This window comes from Anser anser (genome assembly GCF_964211835.1).
Source record: "Anser anser genome assembly, chromosome: 3".
NCBI classification, from domain to species: Eukaryota; Metazoa; Chordata; class Aves; order Anseriformes; family Anatidae; genus Anser; species Anser anser.
In genome coordinates this window covers 27,370,977-27,391,450 of record NC_139722.1, presented here as the reverse complement: position 1 = coordinate 27,391,450, position 20,474 = coordinate 27,370,977, and the positions used below count along the sequence as shown (strand labels likewise).

The 20,474-nt window shown below is 34.6% G+C and overlaps 1 protein-coding gene across 1 annotated transcript in view; it reads left to right on the top strand.

Annotated features, from left to right (window-relative positions):
* KHDRBS2 (KH RNA binding domain containing, signal transduction associated 2) overlaps positions 1-20,474 on the top strand; it is a 381,101-nt gene that overhangs the window by 340,234 nt on the left and 20,393 nt on the right. Inside the window, exons 9-12 of the mRNA XM_083831469.1 lie at positions 6,696-6,869; positions 8,136-8,264; positions 8,830-8,881; positions 16,415-19,253. Of these exons, the coding sequence (XP_083687595.1) occupies positions 6,696-6,793 (98 nt within the window). The 3' untranslated portion in view covers positions 6,794-6,869; positions 8,136-8,264; positions 8,830-8,881; positions 16,415-19,253. The remainder of the gene's footprint in view (positions 1-6,695; positions 6,870-8,135; positions 8,265-8,829; positions 8,882-16,414; positions 19,254-20,474) is intronic.

Below are 20,474 nucleotides of genomic sequence, written 5' to 3'. Positions count from 1 at the left end.
TTTGGCACAGTCTCTCAGAGAAAGACCAGGCTTGACTGTTCTCACCAGCAAGTTTCCTACTTCACAACATGTTTTGAGCCCTTTTTTTTCCTGACTGTGTGTCTGTATGTTTGTGGTTTTGTGTTCTCAAGGATCTGCACCCATAATTTATTCCTTTTTTTATATGCCATATGCAGGTTTTAAGACTTTATGGGATTTTTTGTTTGTTTGTTTTTTCTGGAGTGCAAATAGTTAATTTCTCTACTAATTAATAGAGATCACAATGTCAAATTACTCTCTCCTCTCACCTCCTGACCAGTACTGTATCCCAGAGGAGATCATCTGTGACACCTCTGGAATTAACATCCTGGAACTGAAGACTGGGGCTAGAATCACCTCTGGATGCATTCTATTGCGTAGTAACTTGTTCCTCTCAAAGCAGCAGCTATGAGCTTTCATACAAAAGAAGGTGTAAGAAAAATAAGCAAGGGATGTAGCCAGATAAATATATGAAATCATGGGTGAAAAAAGTCAGTCTGTATTCCACTGTACAGCTAATTATTTTGAAAGTTTTTTTGCCTACATCCTCTTAACACATATAGTAATAATATTAACTAAATAATGCATTCTTAAATATATGTGCTTTTTTTTTTTAATAAGGGAATCATAAAGGAAGATCTTATCTTGCAATACATAGTCAACCGAACAATACCAAAAACAGTCTTTCTAACCCATTTCTGGGATCACTGCTTCTGCTAGTGAGTGGGAACTTGGAAGCCATGATTCAGAGGAAACTGTAATTTCAAGGAGTTAGCAAGACTGCTGCTTCCCTCAGTTGCCTTCTCCATTTACTGTCAATGATGTAATTTCATGTTTCAGTTAGCACTAAAACCAAATACACTCCAAAGGAGACCAGGATACTTGAATTCACCATTTGGCAGGACAACGCTCCTATTATACAGATTCTTAGGGGGGGTCTTTGGGAACACGATCCCTTTCAAAAGCATATACTCAAGAGATTTTGCTCTGAGAGCCACACTGTTCCTCTCAGAAGGTTTGTGGCAGTATGTAAAAGCTAGCATGACATCCACAGCTGTTAAGGATCTTTTAGAAGGGGAATCTTTCTTCCTATTTATTTCAAAAAGTATCAGAGTAATCAAAGTAGAGCAGCCGAGATATTTTTCCTGGTGTAATCCTGGTGTAATTTTAATGGTTGGTAGAGAAATCAACTAAAAATTAATTTAAAATGTAAAAAAAAAGTTACCACAATAATAATCCAATTTTAATTTCTGGTGTGGCTGTATCTTGTTATTCACCAGGTTCATGTGGTTCAGAGACTCTTGATAGTGTTGTTCCATATCAACTTTCTTTCAACACAATAAATATATAATCCTTTACTGCTACATCATTGGTAGCGAATTACAACAAATAGTTGTAAATAAATAGTGACCACCATCCTTCCTTGTTGAAGTTGGAAATCAAGCAAATAGGTCCACCATGTTGCTGGAATAAAGAACACAGAGGACTTGTACTACAAATTAGGGTTTCTGTTCTTGTTCTGTTGTAGAAGCTGGTACAGCCACAGCAACAATTTACTCTAAAAACACTATTAGTCATGGAAAAACAGCTTCCTCCAATGGTTATATACAGTCATTTTTTAATATATAAGAGCTGGCAGAAAGATTGTGTTCTCACATGCGGTTTCAGAAACACATTTATATGGTTTATATGAAGGTATTTTAATCAGAAGTTAGGGGAGGGGAGTCTAAGGGAACAAGAAATTGTTTTGTCTTTGTGTTGTACAGTTAGTGAGTATTTTCACTACTTTAGTCATTTTCATTTATATAAATAAAGCTTCTCCATTTTTATCTAAACCTTACTCCTCCCCAGGGCCTCTCAGCAAATGCAGTGACACTTCAGCAAAGGGTAATTGAAGCTGCAGCACATTTACAGCAAAATGCCATTTTTAAAGGGTGTAATGAAACATACTGCAGAGGCAGGATTTTTAAATTCACGATATGGAAAGTGATTCCCTGTAGGAATGAGAGACCTGAGGATTTAGGACTATATCATATTGGCTGATGCTTCTTCAGCCCTCTAGGCAGCAGCTTTCCACAGTAAACTTTGGTTTCATGTAACAGTAAATAATAATAATAATAATAATAATAATCAGCAACAGAATATTCTGAGCAGCTCAGAGAAACAGCAATAAATGGAATGCACCATGAAAAAAAATAAAATAAAATGCAACAGAAGCCCTTCTTCTTCCATATCAAGAGCAGCTACTTCCAAATCGTCTCCAAAGGTGTCCACATGAATGTACAAAGGTGTACATTCTATCCTGAGCCTCACTTAGCTCTGCAGCTATTATGTCCCCTCTCCACCATGTATGTTCCCTCTCAGACTCCAGACAATGAGATAATGAAATGTAGTTTCAGAGAGGACATCTTGCATACAAGTTAAGTTTCCAGAAACTTAACAGTCTTCTTATGTTTCATATTCTCATTTTTCTGTTTTCAGAGGGCATTATCTTATACTTTTTTATTTTTTGATTAGTTTTATAAAAGCTATCTTTGATACCTGTTTTAACCATTCATTCTAGGGTAAGCTAATTATTTTCTTACTGGCCACAAAAGTCAGCAGTGATTGATTAGGAAAAACAAGATAACAGCAATAGAAACATGCCCATTAAAAAACAACAGGCTCATTAATTAAAATGTTTCAGTTCAGCCAAACTTTTTTCTGCTACCTCTGCTCACTCCTGGAGTCTTTGGCATACAGGTCTTTTTTTTTTTTTTTGATCTCTAGCAAGATTACATACTCCAACTATGTAAGAAAATAACAGATATTCTGGTTTTCCAAGGGGAATACTGTTGTTTTTCCTACTAAATGAAAATGAATAAATGATGAATTTCATGTATTATTCAGGGAGAATTTTTAAAGTGCTAAAATTCATTAAATGATATAATAAACTTTAAAAAATAGGTAGTGGCAACTTTTAAACTTCCAAGGTGAATAGCAAGGAGGAATTAATTCTTCCTTAACATCAGCAATATTTTTATTTCTCATTAAAACAAAGTTTGGAAAATAAGGAGGTCATTAGGTTTGTCTACACTGGAAGAATACATTACTAATGATTTACCATCTCAAACCAAAACTGGAAAGAAATCTGTATAACACAATTTTATACTCTCTTTGACATGTGTGATATGACTGGAGGGACAAATTTACCCCTTGCCTTTGGAAAATATAAGTGATTTCAGTGACAGAGTATTAGAGAGTATGAAGCCAGTGGGCCAATTTAGTAGGCCAGTTATATCTATACCGAAAGGAGCAGGAACATCAAAAGATAAAAGGAAGGAAATAAATGTCCTCTCCAACCTGCATTTAAGCCCATTCACGGTTCAGTATGATGCAAACATGGCAATGTTGCATGTGCCTGCACTGCCAGATGTGGTCTATGACCATACTGATTGTTCACATCAGAAATTGGACTCTAACATATATCTATATAAAAGAAAATCCAAACAAAATGAAGATGCTTACTTTTTTTTTTTCCTGTGCTTGTACTATGCAATGATAGTACTGTTGTGTATCTGGAATTTTATATTATTATTATCAATCGACGTATTAATCGAGGTACAAAAGACCTCTATGCTTGTCACACTGGAGAATCCTGTCATTATATGCTCATCATAACTAATCAACATGAATAAGCTATTTAAAGACAGACTAGTGAAGAATGAGCTTTGGTAAGTTATCTATACTAACTTCAAAACAATCAAAATTTTGATTTTTTATTGAACCTTTGTTCTGTTCAAGAACATATATTTACAAAGTCTTTGCTTGAGAGAAAAATAATGCCTATTGCTATAAAAGCTTGGTTTAGTAAAAGAAAATCTTTGACATTTCTTAATGGAGATAAAAAATTTTAAGTTCTTTATTATATTTAATCTGAGACCATCATTTCATTAATCAAATAGCAGGCTAAATTTAAGGAAATGTAGTTAGCTTTATTTGAAATGTATGACTAATATAATTTTGATGTTTGATATTATGATGTACTAGCTAATGTATTTTATTTTGTATAGAAAGTTACATTTTCTTGTTTAAGTCATTAAACATGACATCTGAAAGACCAGTGCCTCTTGGAAAGGCAAGGCAAAAGGAAAGGAAAGGCAAAACAAGGTGAAAGGAGGCGAGGGGAGGCGAGGGGATGGGAGGGGAGGCGAGGGGATGGGAGGGGAGGGGGGGAGGGGAGGGGAGGGGAGGGGAGGGGAGGGGAGGGGAGGGGAGGGGAGGGGAGGGGAGGGGAGGGGAGGGGAGGGGAGGGGAGGGGAGGGGAGGGGAGGGGAGGGGAGGGGAGGGGAGGGGAGAGGAGAGGAGAGGGGAGGAGAGGAGAGGGGAGGAGAGGAGAGGGGAGGAGAGAGGAGAGGAGAGGAGAGGAGAGGAGAGGAGAGGAGAGGAGAGGAGAGGAGAGGAGAGGAGAGGAGAGGAGAGGAGAGGAGAGGAGAGGAGAGGAGAGGAGAGGAGAGGAGAGGAGAGGAGAGGAGAGGAGAGGAGAGGAGAGGAGAGGAGAGGAGAGGAGAGGAGAGGAGAGGAGAGGAGAGGAGAGGAGAGGAGAGGAGAAATAAAATTTAATTGGGGTTGGATTTTTTCTACAGGTGCCTCAGGGATCAGGTCAAACTTAAGAATATCCTGGCTTGGTTTAATAGCAAATAAATGAGAAAGTTGCAAGTAACATCAATAATGTAGTAAAAATATGTACTTCTTAGCTACAAGCAAGGAATGTTTTTGCACTGATTTACCAGATCTGATATGCCCCACATTGATTCACAGTTTATCTCCTTCTACCTGGGAGTTCAGCAACATTCACATTTATTTCATATAGATGAATTTTGTCAATACACTAAGAGTACTCATTTCAACACTTCTTGGGGTGACTGAATGAGGTAACAAAAGTCTGAAACAAGTCCTGAAACAGGAAAAAATATTCTGAAATGCTCTTTTGTTCAATTTTATGGATCATGACATAAAAATTGTGTATCTCTTAAAAATGGATACAATTAAATTTTTAAATTTATGGGGCAAGGACCTCGAATGTTTCAAACCTTCATCAGTAGCTCAGGACTGAGTAGTTCAGTTTATTATTGTGTTAACTACTTATAAATTAAATAAAATGTCCCAACTTTTGAACTAGTGAAAGGAGCCAATTTTACTATATCTACCAATTAAATTTGTATCAATAGCAATAGCAAATATACTGCTTTATGGTCAATTTGAAAGTTTCTGTCTTTTCCACTGGCTTGAAGACACCTTCCAATCTTCTAAACTCTTATCTTTTCAGTCTCTGCTTTTTATGCATCTTAAAAACTGTTCTTTTTGCACTAGCATCAGAAGGCTTGTCTTCTACTTTTATATTTTACAAACATTTATCTTCTACACAAATCTCTTTACAAACATACAGATTACTAACAAAATGACAATATATTGACAACAATTAATATTTGCCACACTGATTTCTAGATAGTTTCTATATTTCATCGCAAAAATGTACACAGGTTATCACATAACTTTGCAGGGATATGCAGAGATTTTGAAGCTGCCTGGTGATCATGTGTACTTCAGATATATTCTAAGACTACTGTAGCAGGGAAAATGTTACACTGTATGTATGACATAGGAGAGATGATATACTGTTATTTCTGTGATGTCCATTTTAAGCACTGTATGTACAATCAGTTGAAGTCAGTGGAAGACGAAACCAGAAATTGTTCAACGATCCACTAGTTGATTAGGGAAAACAGTTGAAGTTTGGGGTTCAACTGCTAGACTACAGCTGTAGGTAGGTTCCTGTTTGCTCCATTGAAAGGCTCAACTTCCAGAAACACCTTGTCTGTGAAAAAATATTTATAGAAACTTTGTACATATTGAAAAAGTTTTAAGGATTTTATTTTATTCTTTCTGGGCATATATATCGTGTTTTATATATATATATATATATATATATAATTAGTACCAATTAAGAAAAAGAAAAACTATTCTAATGATAATACAAAACAAAAACTATTTGGCAAAGCAAAAGCTTAACGGAGTAGCTTCCTTCCTACATATTTTTCTTCCATTATTTTTGTTTCTTTTCTTTCTGCCTCAAATGGAAGTAAAAAATCAAATATATTTCAATTACTTTTTTATGATTCAAGTTTTCATCTTATTAACATACCAGCTACATAAAATGTTATTCACATTGATGCTTTATCTTAAATGCTAGAAGCTCAAAACACAAAATAAATTCTGAGCTGGCAGGCATGTGCAGTGATTTTTCCAAAGCTGACTGTACTGCCACCGCACTAGATATCCATTCTCTGCTGAAAGTGAAAGAGTAAGAGTTTTTTCATCCTGACGTAGATGAGATGTCTATGTTGAGAAGTAGGTTAGTTTTCTTTATGTTTGTAGGGATTTTTTGTTTTGTTTTATTGTTGGTTTTTGTTGCTGGTGGTGGTGGTGATATTTTTTGTTGTTGTTGTTTCATTTTGATTTGATTTGTTTTGTTTTTGTGGGAAGATAAAGACATGAATGACAACACCATCTCTGTTTTATTTTTGTAAAGCTTTTAGCCAAAACTCTCAAGAATTTTGACAACCGTTAGTGGTGACATCACTTTGTTCTTTCCAGTTAGATATTTACAAAACATATCTTTTCTCTTCTGTTTTTAGCACAAGAAGAATGGGCCACCACCCGTTCCAGCCTAAAGGCACCACCTCCAAGGTCAGCCCGAGGGGGTTACAGGGAACACCCCTATGGTAGATATTGAAGGTCCTCCTCATCTGTGACCTCATCTCAAAGACAATTAATAGCCTGTGGTCTCCACATAAACAGCAACAAGACAAGTAATAGTCCATTTCTTTTCTATCCTAGGGATTACTGCTCATTATTATCCTATGTACTACTTGTATTTCTTATAACATTGGAGTGACATTGGCATTAGTATTATTTTATAACACGGACTTTAAAAACAAACAAAACAAAAAAAAACAGAAACAAACAAAAACTTTGGCAAGCATTGTCTAGAAACCATTCAAAGATGATGTTCTGTTGGTTGTATTCATTGCTGTGTGTAACTTAAAAAGCATGACACTGTTACAGATCTTGAGTCTCTCTACATACTAGCTAAGGCTGAGTTTTTGTTTAGGGTTGCTGAAAGACTGTAATATGATTTTTTTCCTTTTTTCATTTGAACCAGACAATAATCAAGTTGTAGATAAGATGTTTTAACCTGTCTTTTTTAATATATGTTAGTTTAGATTAAGATGTTCGATATTAAGTTTGTAAATTTAATTTTAAATGCTGTTTTAATGGGGTTGAAAACAAGCAGCTACTGTATGTATGTAGCTAACTGAATTTGTTCAGTGTTTTAACCTGTATTTGTTAAAAAAATCACATAAAGTTCCATGTGTAAGCTTCTCTAAATAGGAAACCATAATTTTGTCAAATATGTTTGCCATAATTTGTCAATAAAGCTGAAACCTTTTGTAACAAACTAAATTTGGAATTACTTGTTTTCTAGCTTTAAATGCCTGCTTTATTTCTTTTTCAAGAGATGCCTAAAAATGTTTTTTATATAAAAATTACAAAAATGAACCCAAGCCTGTTTTAAGCTTTTTGTGTAAGACTTTAAAAGTTGTATTAATAACTTCTGGTTGTTAAATAATTTAAAAGTTAACAAACTAAACTGTTACATGAATCATGGTTAGTATCCACTAATGTATAACATGTTAATGGAAAAAAATGCTTTAGAACAATAAATGGATTTTAAACTATCCTCTAAGCTTGATCTTGCTAAACACAAACTCTGATTGACTTGTTTGTATTAGCATGTCTCTCGTGAGAATGTAATGGAGTTTAAAGAGGTAAGATTACCACTTACCACTGTTAGACTGTCTAAATGCTAGTTCTTCAACCTTTGAGTTTCCCCGCACATTAAATATCCCATTCAACATGTAAGCATTGCATAGATTCACTTATTTGTTTTCACTCGGAAGAGTGCGTTGACTGCATTTTTGTAGTATATATCAATTTGTCTTGATAAACTAATCATCAGTGTCACTGCCCAGTTGTTGGTACTCAACCTCAAAAACTTTATTTGTAATTTTCAGTGCTAAATATCACCGCCCTTGAAGGCAGTTTAGAGGGCTGATATTTCTTTTGAGACTATCAGACTTGATGGCTGATGATTATTAAGGAAATATGTCGCAGGACTCAAAGGATGACTAAACGTTAAACAGGTAACACTAATAGTAACTCTGTAATTTTGAGTATGCAACAGTAATGTTAAATATTCTCAGTTATTAAGTTACTGATAGTTAAAAAAGTAAACCTACCAAAAGATAACAAATAGGTATATAGGTTATTAAAACAACTAATTAACATTAACTAGTGACAACAAAATGATTCTACAATATATAACCCTCAAGGTAATAAACAGAACTAAAATTAACAATAATAGTAATGCAACTCTTGCTAACAACAAATATATAACCTAAATTTTGATGAAAACAAACCAACCAACCAACCAACCAAACAGATGACTTGATGGTAGGGATTCCAAAACTGTTAATCCTTTAAATACAGTCTTTTTGTTTACAGTGGCTTTTTGTCAATGTGATTGGTTTACTTTTTTGATGAGAACAAAGTAGTTTGTGAACAAAGTCTCTTGCAGCTGGAGTTGCATGCTAATTCTTTTTGAATAGTTAATTAAGCATATGTTGTCATTTTAACCTGATGTGTTAAAAGTGAATGTAGTGGGCTAGATGATTGTTACACTGAGTTTATTCTGTCTCACTGTTTCAGGGCCTCACAGGCACTGGACAGCTAAACAGCAGATCTGCTGAGAAGTTGTCAGGTAAGCTCTGCCACGTCTCAAGGCTTTTTTCTATTTCACATTTCTTCATACATTTCTGTTTACTAACACATGGGAGCATGTTCATGTGGAGTTTTAAAGTAAATAATTATTTCCAGCAGTGTTTCCTTTCATAGCTGTGTGAAGATTGGGGTATAATGGCAATCAAAGCATTTGCTTCTGTAAGGTATGATACATTTCAGTTAAATGAAAGAAGTCAACTGTTTTAATGGTAAATATTATCATGTGACACTTTATAAGTGCTCCTGATAAAAACAAGAGCTCATGTTTATTAAAAGAATGTTTACATTTTGGAAACTTTTAAGTCATATGATTTAGAAAAATAGTTGCTTACCTGTTGCTTCTCAAAATATTTATCATTACTGTATATGACAAAAAGATCTGTAGAGAGACAGTGTGTTTGCTTTTTATTCTTTTGCTTGATAATTATTTCTTTGTTACACTTTAAAATGGTAGACACGTTAATAGAATTACCATGTGATTACATGGATCAAGGCATAATTTGCTATATTTCTCTCTTATCTAATATCTAAAGATAAAGGGGGGGGGTTGTTTTGTTTGCTTGTTTGCTTTTGATAACCTTGTTACATAAACTTCAAATTATACGAGATTATTGATTAATGATAAATGTTGCTGTTGGAAACTTCATAAAAAGTCATCTCAAATAGAACTTTGTCCATTCACCCAGAAGTGTCCACTAATCAAAACACAAAATGCACAAAATTTCTTGCTCTCTCATGGTTAGATAAGAGTTAATAAAAAAAACTGGTGATGTGCACCAAATACACAATCACAGACACATTTATTACTCTGGCGTCTTTTCCCCATGATTGGGGTCTCGCTGGTTTGTAGTTTTCAGTTGCCATTGTATCCCATGGTTACTTACAAGCACAGGTTGTGTTGTACAGCAAGATACAATGAGCTTAATTTTCCTCTCCAAAGGGCTACCTTAAAAGTGGTTTGGTTTATGTGGTACATCCGCTCTACAGGCCAAGGTCATATGACAGCAATAGGATTTGTCTGCAAGTTACACTCATCAGTTTGAGTATCCCACTGCAGTAAAACACTTTCACCTACCCATCTTGCATATAGTTATACAAATATGCTTTAGTCAGTCTATGTTACATCTATGCAGGTAAGAAAATCACACTCTTCTGATATAAATACAGTTGCACACTGGTATAACTATGATTATAAATTATTACCCACCATAGCTTTTACTATATAAGTATTTCAGGAAAAGCTCATATGCCTTACTTAATTAAGTAATTACACAAAACTCTGAGCTACCATACCTGATGTGAGATCCAGGGCTAAGTGTATAAAATGAATTTCACACTTGTACACTAATTTTTTGTTTGAGGGTAACTAGTGTAAGCTCCTTGAGGCTAAACTTCAATACATACTGTCTTATAACAGAGCATTGTCCTGTACTATTATTGTCTCAAGTCTTCTTTTACAGTTATTATTTGTGTAAATTTAAAAAAAAAAAAAAGCACAATATATAATTAAAATAATGCATTGTAAAATATTCTTGTGTAGGAACCATTTAGAAAAAAATGATAAGTCAGTGCAAACAGTTCTTTATGCAAACATTTGTTTTATTGATTTTCAGGGAATTAGTATGAAAAATTACCCATAACTACATGTGCTGTTCTGTGTTAACTACAAACTATATTTCACATCAATTTTGGAAGAAGCTTTACAGCTAATCAACTATGTCTTCTTAATAAAAAATAAATAAATAAATATCCATCTTCTTAATTTGTGAGAGAGTAACAAGGAACTATGAGTATTTTAATTAACAGTCAGCTTTAGGTCTTACATGAAAAGGTGTGATGTATTCCCCACATCCACCAAGACAGACATAATTCTGAGGTCCTGAAAACATACAGACATCAGAAAACACAGAAATTAACTTGTGCTATGGTTAATTCCAAGACACTAATCACCCACTAAACACGTTTTCTTTGGATGAATTCACATACTAAGTCATTTACCTTGTAATAGGAAGAAAACTTGTATTCAATATCAAAACAATGTGTAAAATCAAAAACTAAACTAAAAACGTTGGAGGAAAAAGAGAGAGAGAAAGCGGGAGAGAGAAACGCCAGAGATTAAAAATTTCAAAGATTTTTTATTAGCTTGACCTCACCTATAGAACAGTTTGATCTTTAAAATAAACTATTGCGTTATATTTTCAGTACTTAAAACAGTAAAATATACTATTTTACAAAATTACACAAAAATATTCATAACTTTACTTCTGTGTTATCAAGCTAAATATTGATTTCATTGTTTTCTTTCTAAAATGGAACTGTTTACTTTTTAAAAATTCCCTTCTTTCATGAAAGAGTAGATCATATATGCACTCCCAGATGGAAACCCTTATTGCCCTAAATAGGTAGGCTATTGCATTGTAAATGTAAGGGATGCACATTACAAAAAAATAAAATAAAATAAAAAAATGTTAGGAATAGAATCAATGTGTCTGTTTTTAAATAATGATTTCTGGAGGCTGGTTATGCAACATTTGACATTCTGCATTGTTGAAATGTTGATCAGGTAGTGCAGTGGACATCACTGTAATAGAATTTTTAACTTCATATGTCATACTGGCACAGCTTCCCTTGTTAGAGATTTGGTCTAAGAGGGGAAGCAATTTTCAAGGCTGTCTAGAAGCAGAGTCAGAAGACAATTTTCAAAGCTACCTAGAAGCAGAGTCAGAAAAAAGCATTAAGTGGCTAAGTGCATAGTCACCTGCTGGAGCGGACCCCATGAAGATGCACCACCAGGGACAGGCTCCTGGTAAAGTAACAGTTGAAGAAAAATTGCACTCCTGGACTGCTTTGTCTAATAGACTTGTTACATGTATTCAGGAGCCATTCTAACTGAAAAAAGAAAAAATTAGATATCGCTATATTAACAAACTTTATCAGAAAATGAAGTTTGAACAGGATCTTAAATCTTCATGTGAATGAAAGAACTTTAGGAAGTATAGTATGCATGACCTCACCTCAGAGAATATTAAGAATATTCTTCTAGCTCACTGATGTCCTCAACATCCATTCAGAATAATGCTATTATAGCCATCAAGCTGGGAGATATTCCTTATTGCACATGCTCCATTCAGTCTATAACCCTGCAATAACATCTCTATTATACATGAATGTGTACTGACTTCTAAAACTGGGTCATGTTGTGTGAGTGCATGTAAAACGAATCACTGTGTCTGTGGTAGCTCTGAAGGAATGGGTGTGAAGACCTGTTCACTAGGCCCTACAAGCTGTGTCTCCTTATAGCCAGGGACAGCCAGGACTGAGCTGAGTATCTGGAATTTAGTAAAGTAACCAAGTTACCATCAGAATCAGGGTAATTAACATATATTGGTGCACCAGTTAAAAGACATTTTATCATGAAAATATAGTTTTATGGTAATACTCATGAAATATCCAGGATTGTTATCTGAGGGTTAAAATTATGAATAAGTGATGTCTTTTCTTTAAATAAATGTCAATTTGATCTACATTGATGATGTATTTTTTTGAGATTTAACAGTAGGTTAAACAGTAGGTGTTTTGTACACCATCTTTCTAAGAATTTGTTTAAAAAGTTTTGCAAGAGTCAAACTATACAGTCACATGTTAAAAGTGATGGCAGAGGAGAGGTGTAAAATAAGCTAAATGTTAAAGAGAAAAAATATTTGTTAATATTTGAAGGAAGAATATGAGCCAGTGAGGAATGGAAGTCTTAAAAAGCTTTCCATATTGTATTGTATTAACTTGCAGAAGGACTAAATAGGGATACCACCATTGGAAATCAGTGCTGTCCACACAACCTACTTAATGCATTTCCTTATTTTTTTTTTTCCTGGAAATGTAACCTGAATTCTTTTATACTGCTGTTGAACTTCATTTAATGACTCGGGAATGGAAGAAGATGAAGCCGTTTGGGAAAACATTCATACAGGCAGTATCATAGAATAGATTATAAATTCATCTTGTATGATAAAGAACCCCCTCATTGTTCTATCAGAACATATGTATTTTTAAGGCTCAGAAAGGCCAAGTTCACTTGTAGATGCATTTTTTAAGGTAGGAATCAAAGCATTGAATTTTACTACAAGATTGGAATTATTTTTACAAAAAAAAAATAGTTAAAAAAATTGCAAAGGCTGGCTATAGTTAAAAATGTGTCTAAAGGATGAAGACTCTTTTAGTATATATTTCAAGTAATCTTCTGTTGTCGATATATTGACCAAAGTACAAAAGGAACCTAAGCTAGTGAGTAAAGTCACAGAAAATAAATAAATAACATAAAATAAATAAAATAAAAATAAAATAAAATAAAATAAAATAAAATAAAATAAAATAAAATAAAATAAAATAAAATAAAATAATAAAATAAAATAAAATAAAATAAAATAAAATAATAAAATAAAATAAAATAAAATAAAATAAAATAAAATAAAATAAAATAAAATAAAATAAAATAAAATAAAATAAAATAAAATAAAATAAAATAAAATAAAAAACAATTGGATGCTAGATAGAAAAATAAGTCTAGTGCATTCTGAAGTTTTCTGCCCTACTAAAAATATGACCTCCATCAGTTATTAGAACCTAGGAGTTATAAAAAGGGTATTTCATCTTATCTGTTTTACCACATTGGTCTATGGAGTTAGAAAAGATACACAGGTAACTTTCTCAGACCGATTAGGGCTTCAAAGACAATCAACATCTGCCACTTTGTTGTTAGCTAATTATATTTTTCCAGTCCTTTTTATTGCTCATTGAGACCTGACTGAATGCCCTTTGAAACCAAAAAAGATTTTCAGTCCTTTCATGGTCTCTGGTTGTCTAGGTCTTTTATTCTATAACTCAGTAGAACATTTTAAAATTACTGAAGTATGTGTCCAAGTTGTACAAATCTGGAACAATTTTTTCATTCTCAATCAGAAGCGATCTCTGTGAACTTTAGTATAAGAAATGCAGATTTCTAAACTTCTACTAAAAACATATAACTCTTTCAAAAGGTTGCTTGTTTTGTTTTGTTTTGCTTATGTAAAATCTGATAAAAGGCTGTGTTTAGTACTTATTGAAAGACATAAATGCTTCCTTTCCTAAAATGTTTATCTTTGAAATCTAAGATTTTACCAGAGAATAGCAAGATTTCTTGAGAAAACATTTTCACGCTTTCATACTTCAGATCTGTACATCAGAAGAAAGTTTTACAGGAGAAAGATCACACCTGTGCTATAGTGGTAAAGGACACACATTCACACATGAAAAGGAAAAAAAATGAAAGAAGAGGCAGGGTAGTTGATTCTGTAAATCCTGTGAATTCCCAAAGAAGTTGTCGAGACACCGTATAGACAGGATCAAAAGTTTCTGATATATTTTAACAACATTTATTTGGATGTACAAGTAGGATGATGGAAATGCTTCAGTGCCCTGATGAGAGCAGAATTAATTTTTAAAACAATTAATTTTTAAAACAATGTTTCTTGCTTCTTATTATTGCTGCTGTACCTTATTGATTTAATTGAGGTACAGTTTCTTATTAAGTGTTACTATGCAATGTTATTATAAAAGATGAGAATACCTGCTTATATCATGTCTAGCACTGTTCTTGCCACACTGGATGCATTAGTTAATGATGGATGACTTAAGCTCACACAAAAACAGTGAATGCCTTTGCTATATGCCCTTGCATTACAAGATCTACACACTCTGTTACCATTAATAAGTCAAAGCTTTTGAGAACCAAAGAGCTGAGCTCCTTGTTTATGACTTCTTAGCATTCTGGCTTTCTTTTTCTTTTCTTCTGCAAACAGAACAAAATGTGAGACTATTTTGCATGATAGTTTAACATATTCATTTTCCATATTAATTTCTCAACTAGTAACTCACTTTATTTCTTCTTGAACTTCATAACAACCCTATATAACCATTGTAAAAATTCAGTGGAGAGGTTTTGGATAAGCAACCTATGACTTTTTCCTGTTTTTCTTCTTTTTCTTCCTCTTCTTCCCAAAAGAACATTTGTTCATAATGACTTCAGATGAAAAGATAGTCAAGGTCACTCTCATTCAAATGAATGCTACTACTTTCTGATAATATATGACTTCAGCTTAATATCCTCAGGGTATCCTTTAAGTTGATGGGCTTTTTTCTTTATTCTGTATGATATTTTGGACATTATACATTTTTTTTAATATATCTATATTAAAATCCATCATGTAGAGACAAAAGCAATCAACTAGAATGCTCTGTAAGGATAGACTCCAGTTAAGCAAAGTAGCTTTTTGATAGAGAATTCAATCCAGATGATCTTACTCAGGTTTCACTCTCTAAAAGTCCATGCTGATATCAACAATTGAAAAGGGAATATGAAATTTAAATTTCATCTTCAGTCATCTTTTATAATTTAATTGTATTCAAACAGAATCTGTTAAGCACTGCATTGGGTTATTCCAGCCAATGTCCTGCTTAGCAGGCAGTCTGAAATAGCCTTGACCCAGGAAGAGCACTTCAAGATACTGCACCCTTTCACAGTGCTGAGAGATGCCTGTGATCTGGTAGACAGACCTTTGCTCCATTTGTTGTCTTGTTGATAATTGTAGCTGTCAATGAGGAACAGTGATTGCAGTTCTCTGTCAGAGACACTGTTACCCTGAATGGCCCTTTCACCTTCATCCAAGTAGATGCAGCTTTATAAGAGGTCTCACTATATAAACCAGACTAAAAATGCTGTGCACAGAAAATGGAAGTTTTACAGTACCACCAGCGAGATGTACCTTTTTATGTCATCAAAACTAGCTTTTCCATGTGCAAGAAAAAATTTCAGTTGAAAATATTTGCCCAGGAATCCATTTGAGTCTATATCTCAATATATATATATATCTGCATTAAGGCAGTGTTGGTATTAATAAAACTCACTGCTACAAATGTCTTTTTATTACATTGATAAAAGCATGCTCATACTACTGTGCACAGGCCATGAGCCTTCATCTCAAGTAGATGATTGCAGGTGGAGAAAAGGTATTGAAGGTAGTACTTCATAAATTTGTAGCATTATAAAAAATATAAAAGAAAGAAGTTGGATGAGAAAGCTGTTATCACATAAGTTCCATACAATAACCTCACAAACATTCAAAACTAGAAATGCCAGCATTTAGTTTGTTCCCTGTCCTCATTTTTGCCCTGTTGTGCACATTCATTATTTTAGAGACTCTAAGCAGATGATCACATGATCTTCCATTCCACTTGTGTTTCTTGCAGGGCACAGGAAATGTATCAGAACTGTGTAGCAAAATATTATTTTTTGTTACTTCTTTATTTCATAGCTTGTAGAATTTGGAAGGCAGTGTCTTCCAAGAGCTGTCTGTCACCCAGACTAACCCTTTGTCACAGAGATGCTGTGAATCTATCTAAGTCATTTAGGGTAAATATTAATGTGACAACTAATTCTGTGTTTTTCGTTGAATGTGTCCAACTTTGTCTTGATTTACAGAATTTTGGAGCCCTTACGGAATTACTGTACCTTTTGAGTGGTGCTCATGGAGTTGAGAATGTTCAGCGTCACTTGAAATAAATCAGTGGGATCTGAAGGACTGAGCCTCAGACTGGGAATCTCCAAAGCACTGAATTCTAAACCCACCATTAGCACCCTCTCCAGGACATGTTGGTGCTCAGACTCACGGTGATCTTCCAGTCTATCAGGTGAGCTGAGGTATTTGTCAATATGTTTTTAGTCTGTGCCAAAGGTGAGATAATTCAGACAGAAACTGAGATAATTCAATCTTTAGAGAGAGAGAGGGTTGTTCTAAACTAGTTCACCTTAGGTTTGTCATGGGAAGAGAGCTCATGCATATACCTATGAGGTATGTTACTTTGAGATAGAAATGTTTGATAATGCATTTAAGTTCTTATTCTGTCTTTCTGTGGTCAGGAAAGCTAACATAAAAAGCCTTTCTCATAGAAGTAACATAAAAGTAATCAAAGTATATTTATGCCATATGTTGAACACAGAACAAGCTTTTAAAAATGCCAGGTATTCTGAGAAATCATCTCCCCTTGGTATGAGATAACTCATCAGATGGTCATGTTAAAATATTTTGCAAACTTTTTTTTTTCTCTCTGTTCTCTATTTGTTTATTTAGAAAAATATTTGTACCTTCATAAGGTGTTTTGAATCTACACTTATTAATGCTTATAAGGTTCAGTTACTGTATCATTGTTGCTACAAATGATGGAAAATGTAAGCCTGTGAGAAAGTAAATAATTCTACAGCAGTGGAAATACAGATGGAAAACAGTAAAATAATTAATTAATTAAATAACGAAATTCAAGCCCATATCCTGAATGAGTTCAGTCTTGTGTAGAAGAATGTAGGAAGGGGTCTTATAATTAAATGCCATGACCTCACATATATATCTAAAGAACCCAGTGTAACTATTTTTAAAATATAATAAATCTAACATTTCCTAAATCTTCTGTCCTAAATAAGAAAGTTGTGGGTTTTATGCAATAACCTTATTTATAGCCATATGAAAATAGAGTTATTGCATTTACTTATTAGAAATGGGATTGGTTCTTCAGCAAACAGTATGTGAAATTAAAGAGCATTTTCAGTCTTTATTGATGGTAACTAGCAACCTCCAAAAGGTTTCAGGTAAACAGAAAAAGTAGTATCAGTAGCTAATGTGGAGTTCCTCTGCAAGTCCTCTGGCAGTTTCCATATAATGGCACCAGAAATGCTTGCCACAATCCTGTACACACCATCACTTCCCATATCTCCATTCCAACCATAGTTCTTTCCTTGTTCCTTGTGACCGTACAGAAGAAAACAGACCTGAAGTTAGTCTTCTGCAGTTCAGGACAGACTCTCCTTTCTTTGTTGTCACATGTTCTGAAAGCGATGACACTTTTTTTCCCCGTGCTATATTAGGATTTCGTGGCATTGCTAGCTGGTCGAGGGAAGTGACTATCCCGCTCTGCTCTGTGTTGGTGCAGCCTCACCTCAAGTATTGAGTGCAGTTTGGGGCACCAAAGTATAAAAATGACATAAAACTGTTAGCATCTAAAGGAGAGCTACAAAGATGGTGAAGGGTCTAGAAGGGAAGACATATGGAGAGCAGCTGAAGCCAGTTAGTTTGTTCAGCCCAGAGCAGATCAGGCTGAGGGGAGGCCTCATGGCGGCCTGCAGCTCCCTCACGAGGGGAGCGGAGGGGCAGGCGCTGAGCTCTGCTCTCTGGGGACAGCGACAGGACCCGAGGGAACGGCATGGAGCTGGGACAGGGGAGGGTCAGGCTGGGGGTTAGGGAAAGGTTCTTCCCGAGAGGGTGGTTGGGCATCAGAAAAGGCTCCTCAGGGCAGTGGTCATGCCATCCAGCCTGCAGGAGTTCAAGAAGCATTTGGACAATGATCTGGTTGATTTTTGGGTGATCCTGTGAGGAGCCAGGAGTTGGACTCAATGATCCTTGTGGGTCCCTTCCAGCTCAGGATATTCTTTGATTCTATTCTATCATTCTAGGATTTTCTCTCTGCAAATGGTGATAAAAATTTGGCTCTGCCTTGCTATAAATTTTCTCTACTGTCTGAAGTACTCACGGGCAGATTTTGCCTTCTGAAATCTTTACCATTGTTCTCCTCAATAAAGTTAATTTTACTTTCATTTTCACTGGTGTTTAGAGGGTTCTCTGAGTATCCAAGCCATTATGTAAGGTACACTTTTCTCAGTTGAACTTCAGTTCAGCTGGGAAGGGAGTGAAGACTGACTGCCAGCAGAAAAGCAGTATTTATCAGAAGTTTGTCAACATTGTACTCTAACAGGAAATCCTGGCCTTTTAATAAACAGTACAGTGTGAAAAATTAAGTGAAAGTTACTTTGGGAAAACAAAACTAAACAAATGTAGTTAAAAGCTATTCAAACCTAACACATCTCCAGCTTTAAGAAAGAAAAATATATATATATATGATTTTCGAGATTCAGCTAAATCTAGAAATAAACCCTCAATCACAGTACTCGCACTCGAGATATAAGTAGGTCTGAGAGGGAGATCAAGAAATGCATGAAAATATGCATATTTCTTAAGGGTTTAATTAGATTATAGTTAAGTGTCATACGTAGTAATTTAGAGCTCTAGAAATGTGTTCCACATTATCGCAGTGTGGAATAAGAAGATTCATGTCACTATTATTATTTGTTATTTACACACAGTAAATGGAAGGAGAAATGGGAAGCTGTTTCCTGTGTATCATACAGAATGCTTTAGAGAATAACCAAGATAGATTTTGCTTATAGCCCAATCTCCTGGATGTTGGGCTACATTTCCTAAAACGACTTAAAGGTAAGACTTGGGGAGGTGATCATTTTCATTCTTTGCCTAAAGAAAATGACTTAATGTCCTTGGAAACACAGAAGTGTTTCCTTTCAGCTTGGTAGAGTAACTTCAGGCTTTAGTAAGTGGAAAGGTGTTTCACGAGGGTGGGAGAGTCTTCTTGTATTTCTAAGAGGTGACCAGAAATCTGTAGAGCAAGAAAGGAAAGTCTGATTTTTCCCCACATTGAAATTCATAGAATTCATGAAAACAAGGTTGATCTGCCTCCATGACTTCCTTTCATTTTTCTGACATTCTTGTTTTTCAGCTACTTCCCTTTGCAGTACAGCATATTCTTTTCTATTTGATAGCCATTAGTTTGACCCAAAAATATACGCCAATTAAGCACATTTTTCAGACAAGGACTGGCAGCCATTTCCACATTTCCCCCTTTTAACAACCCTGATAAGGTATTTTTTGCAGGGACACCAGAGACCTGTACAGCTGAGCAGTTACAGCACAACGTGCCTGGATTTGTGATGTAGGGCTAAGTAGATATTTTGGAGCTGAGTAACCAACTTTTTATATTTTCTAAGGAATTCTTGACCCTAATATGTCTGTGGATAAATATAGCCTATTTGAAACATTTTCAGTTCTACTAAAACCCATTTTGTAATTATGGAGAGATGAGCAACATTCCCAATGTTACATTCGTTTTTCAGACACATGGTATGAGTCAAAGGAAAATGGGAGATTAGATCTTACTTTCTGTTCTGACATCCACAAATACTTCAAAATTTGGCCTAGACCTTGTTACTTCACTAATATAAGTAATTTTTTCTCAGACAAGTATGTTTTCTTTCCAATCTCTTGCATTAAAATGCAATGATATGTCAGGCAATTTTGCTGTAAATTCAGGTTTTTCGATATTTAGTTTGACCAGAAGCAAGACCATACTGCCCCCCTGCTTTTGTTAAGTGGATCCATAAATACAGATATAAATCCAGATTTGACCTTTTGATGGTTGGATTATCAGTCAATGTGTATAGTAACTATTTTGACATACAGATTTCTATGAAAATATATACATTGTTATAGCAATTGATGCACACTATATTCCAGAAAAAAAAAAAAAAAAGATCAACATAAACCAATATAAAATATCAGAAATTTGTTGTGAAAGTCCTTTTTTTTTCCTTTTTACAAATACAGAGGTAGATTTTGTAGGATATTATGCCATCACAAGGAAAT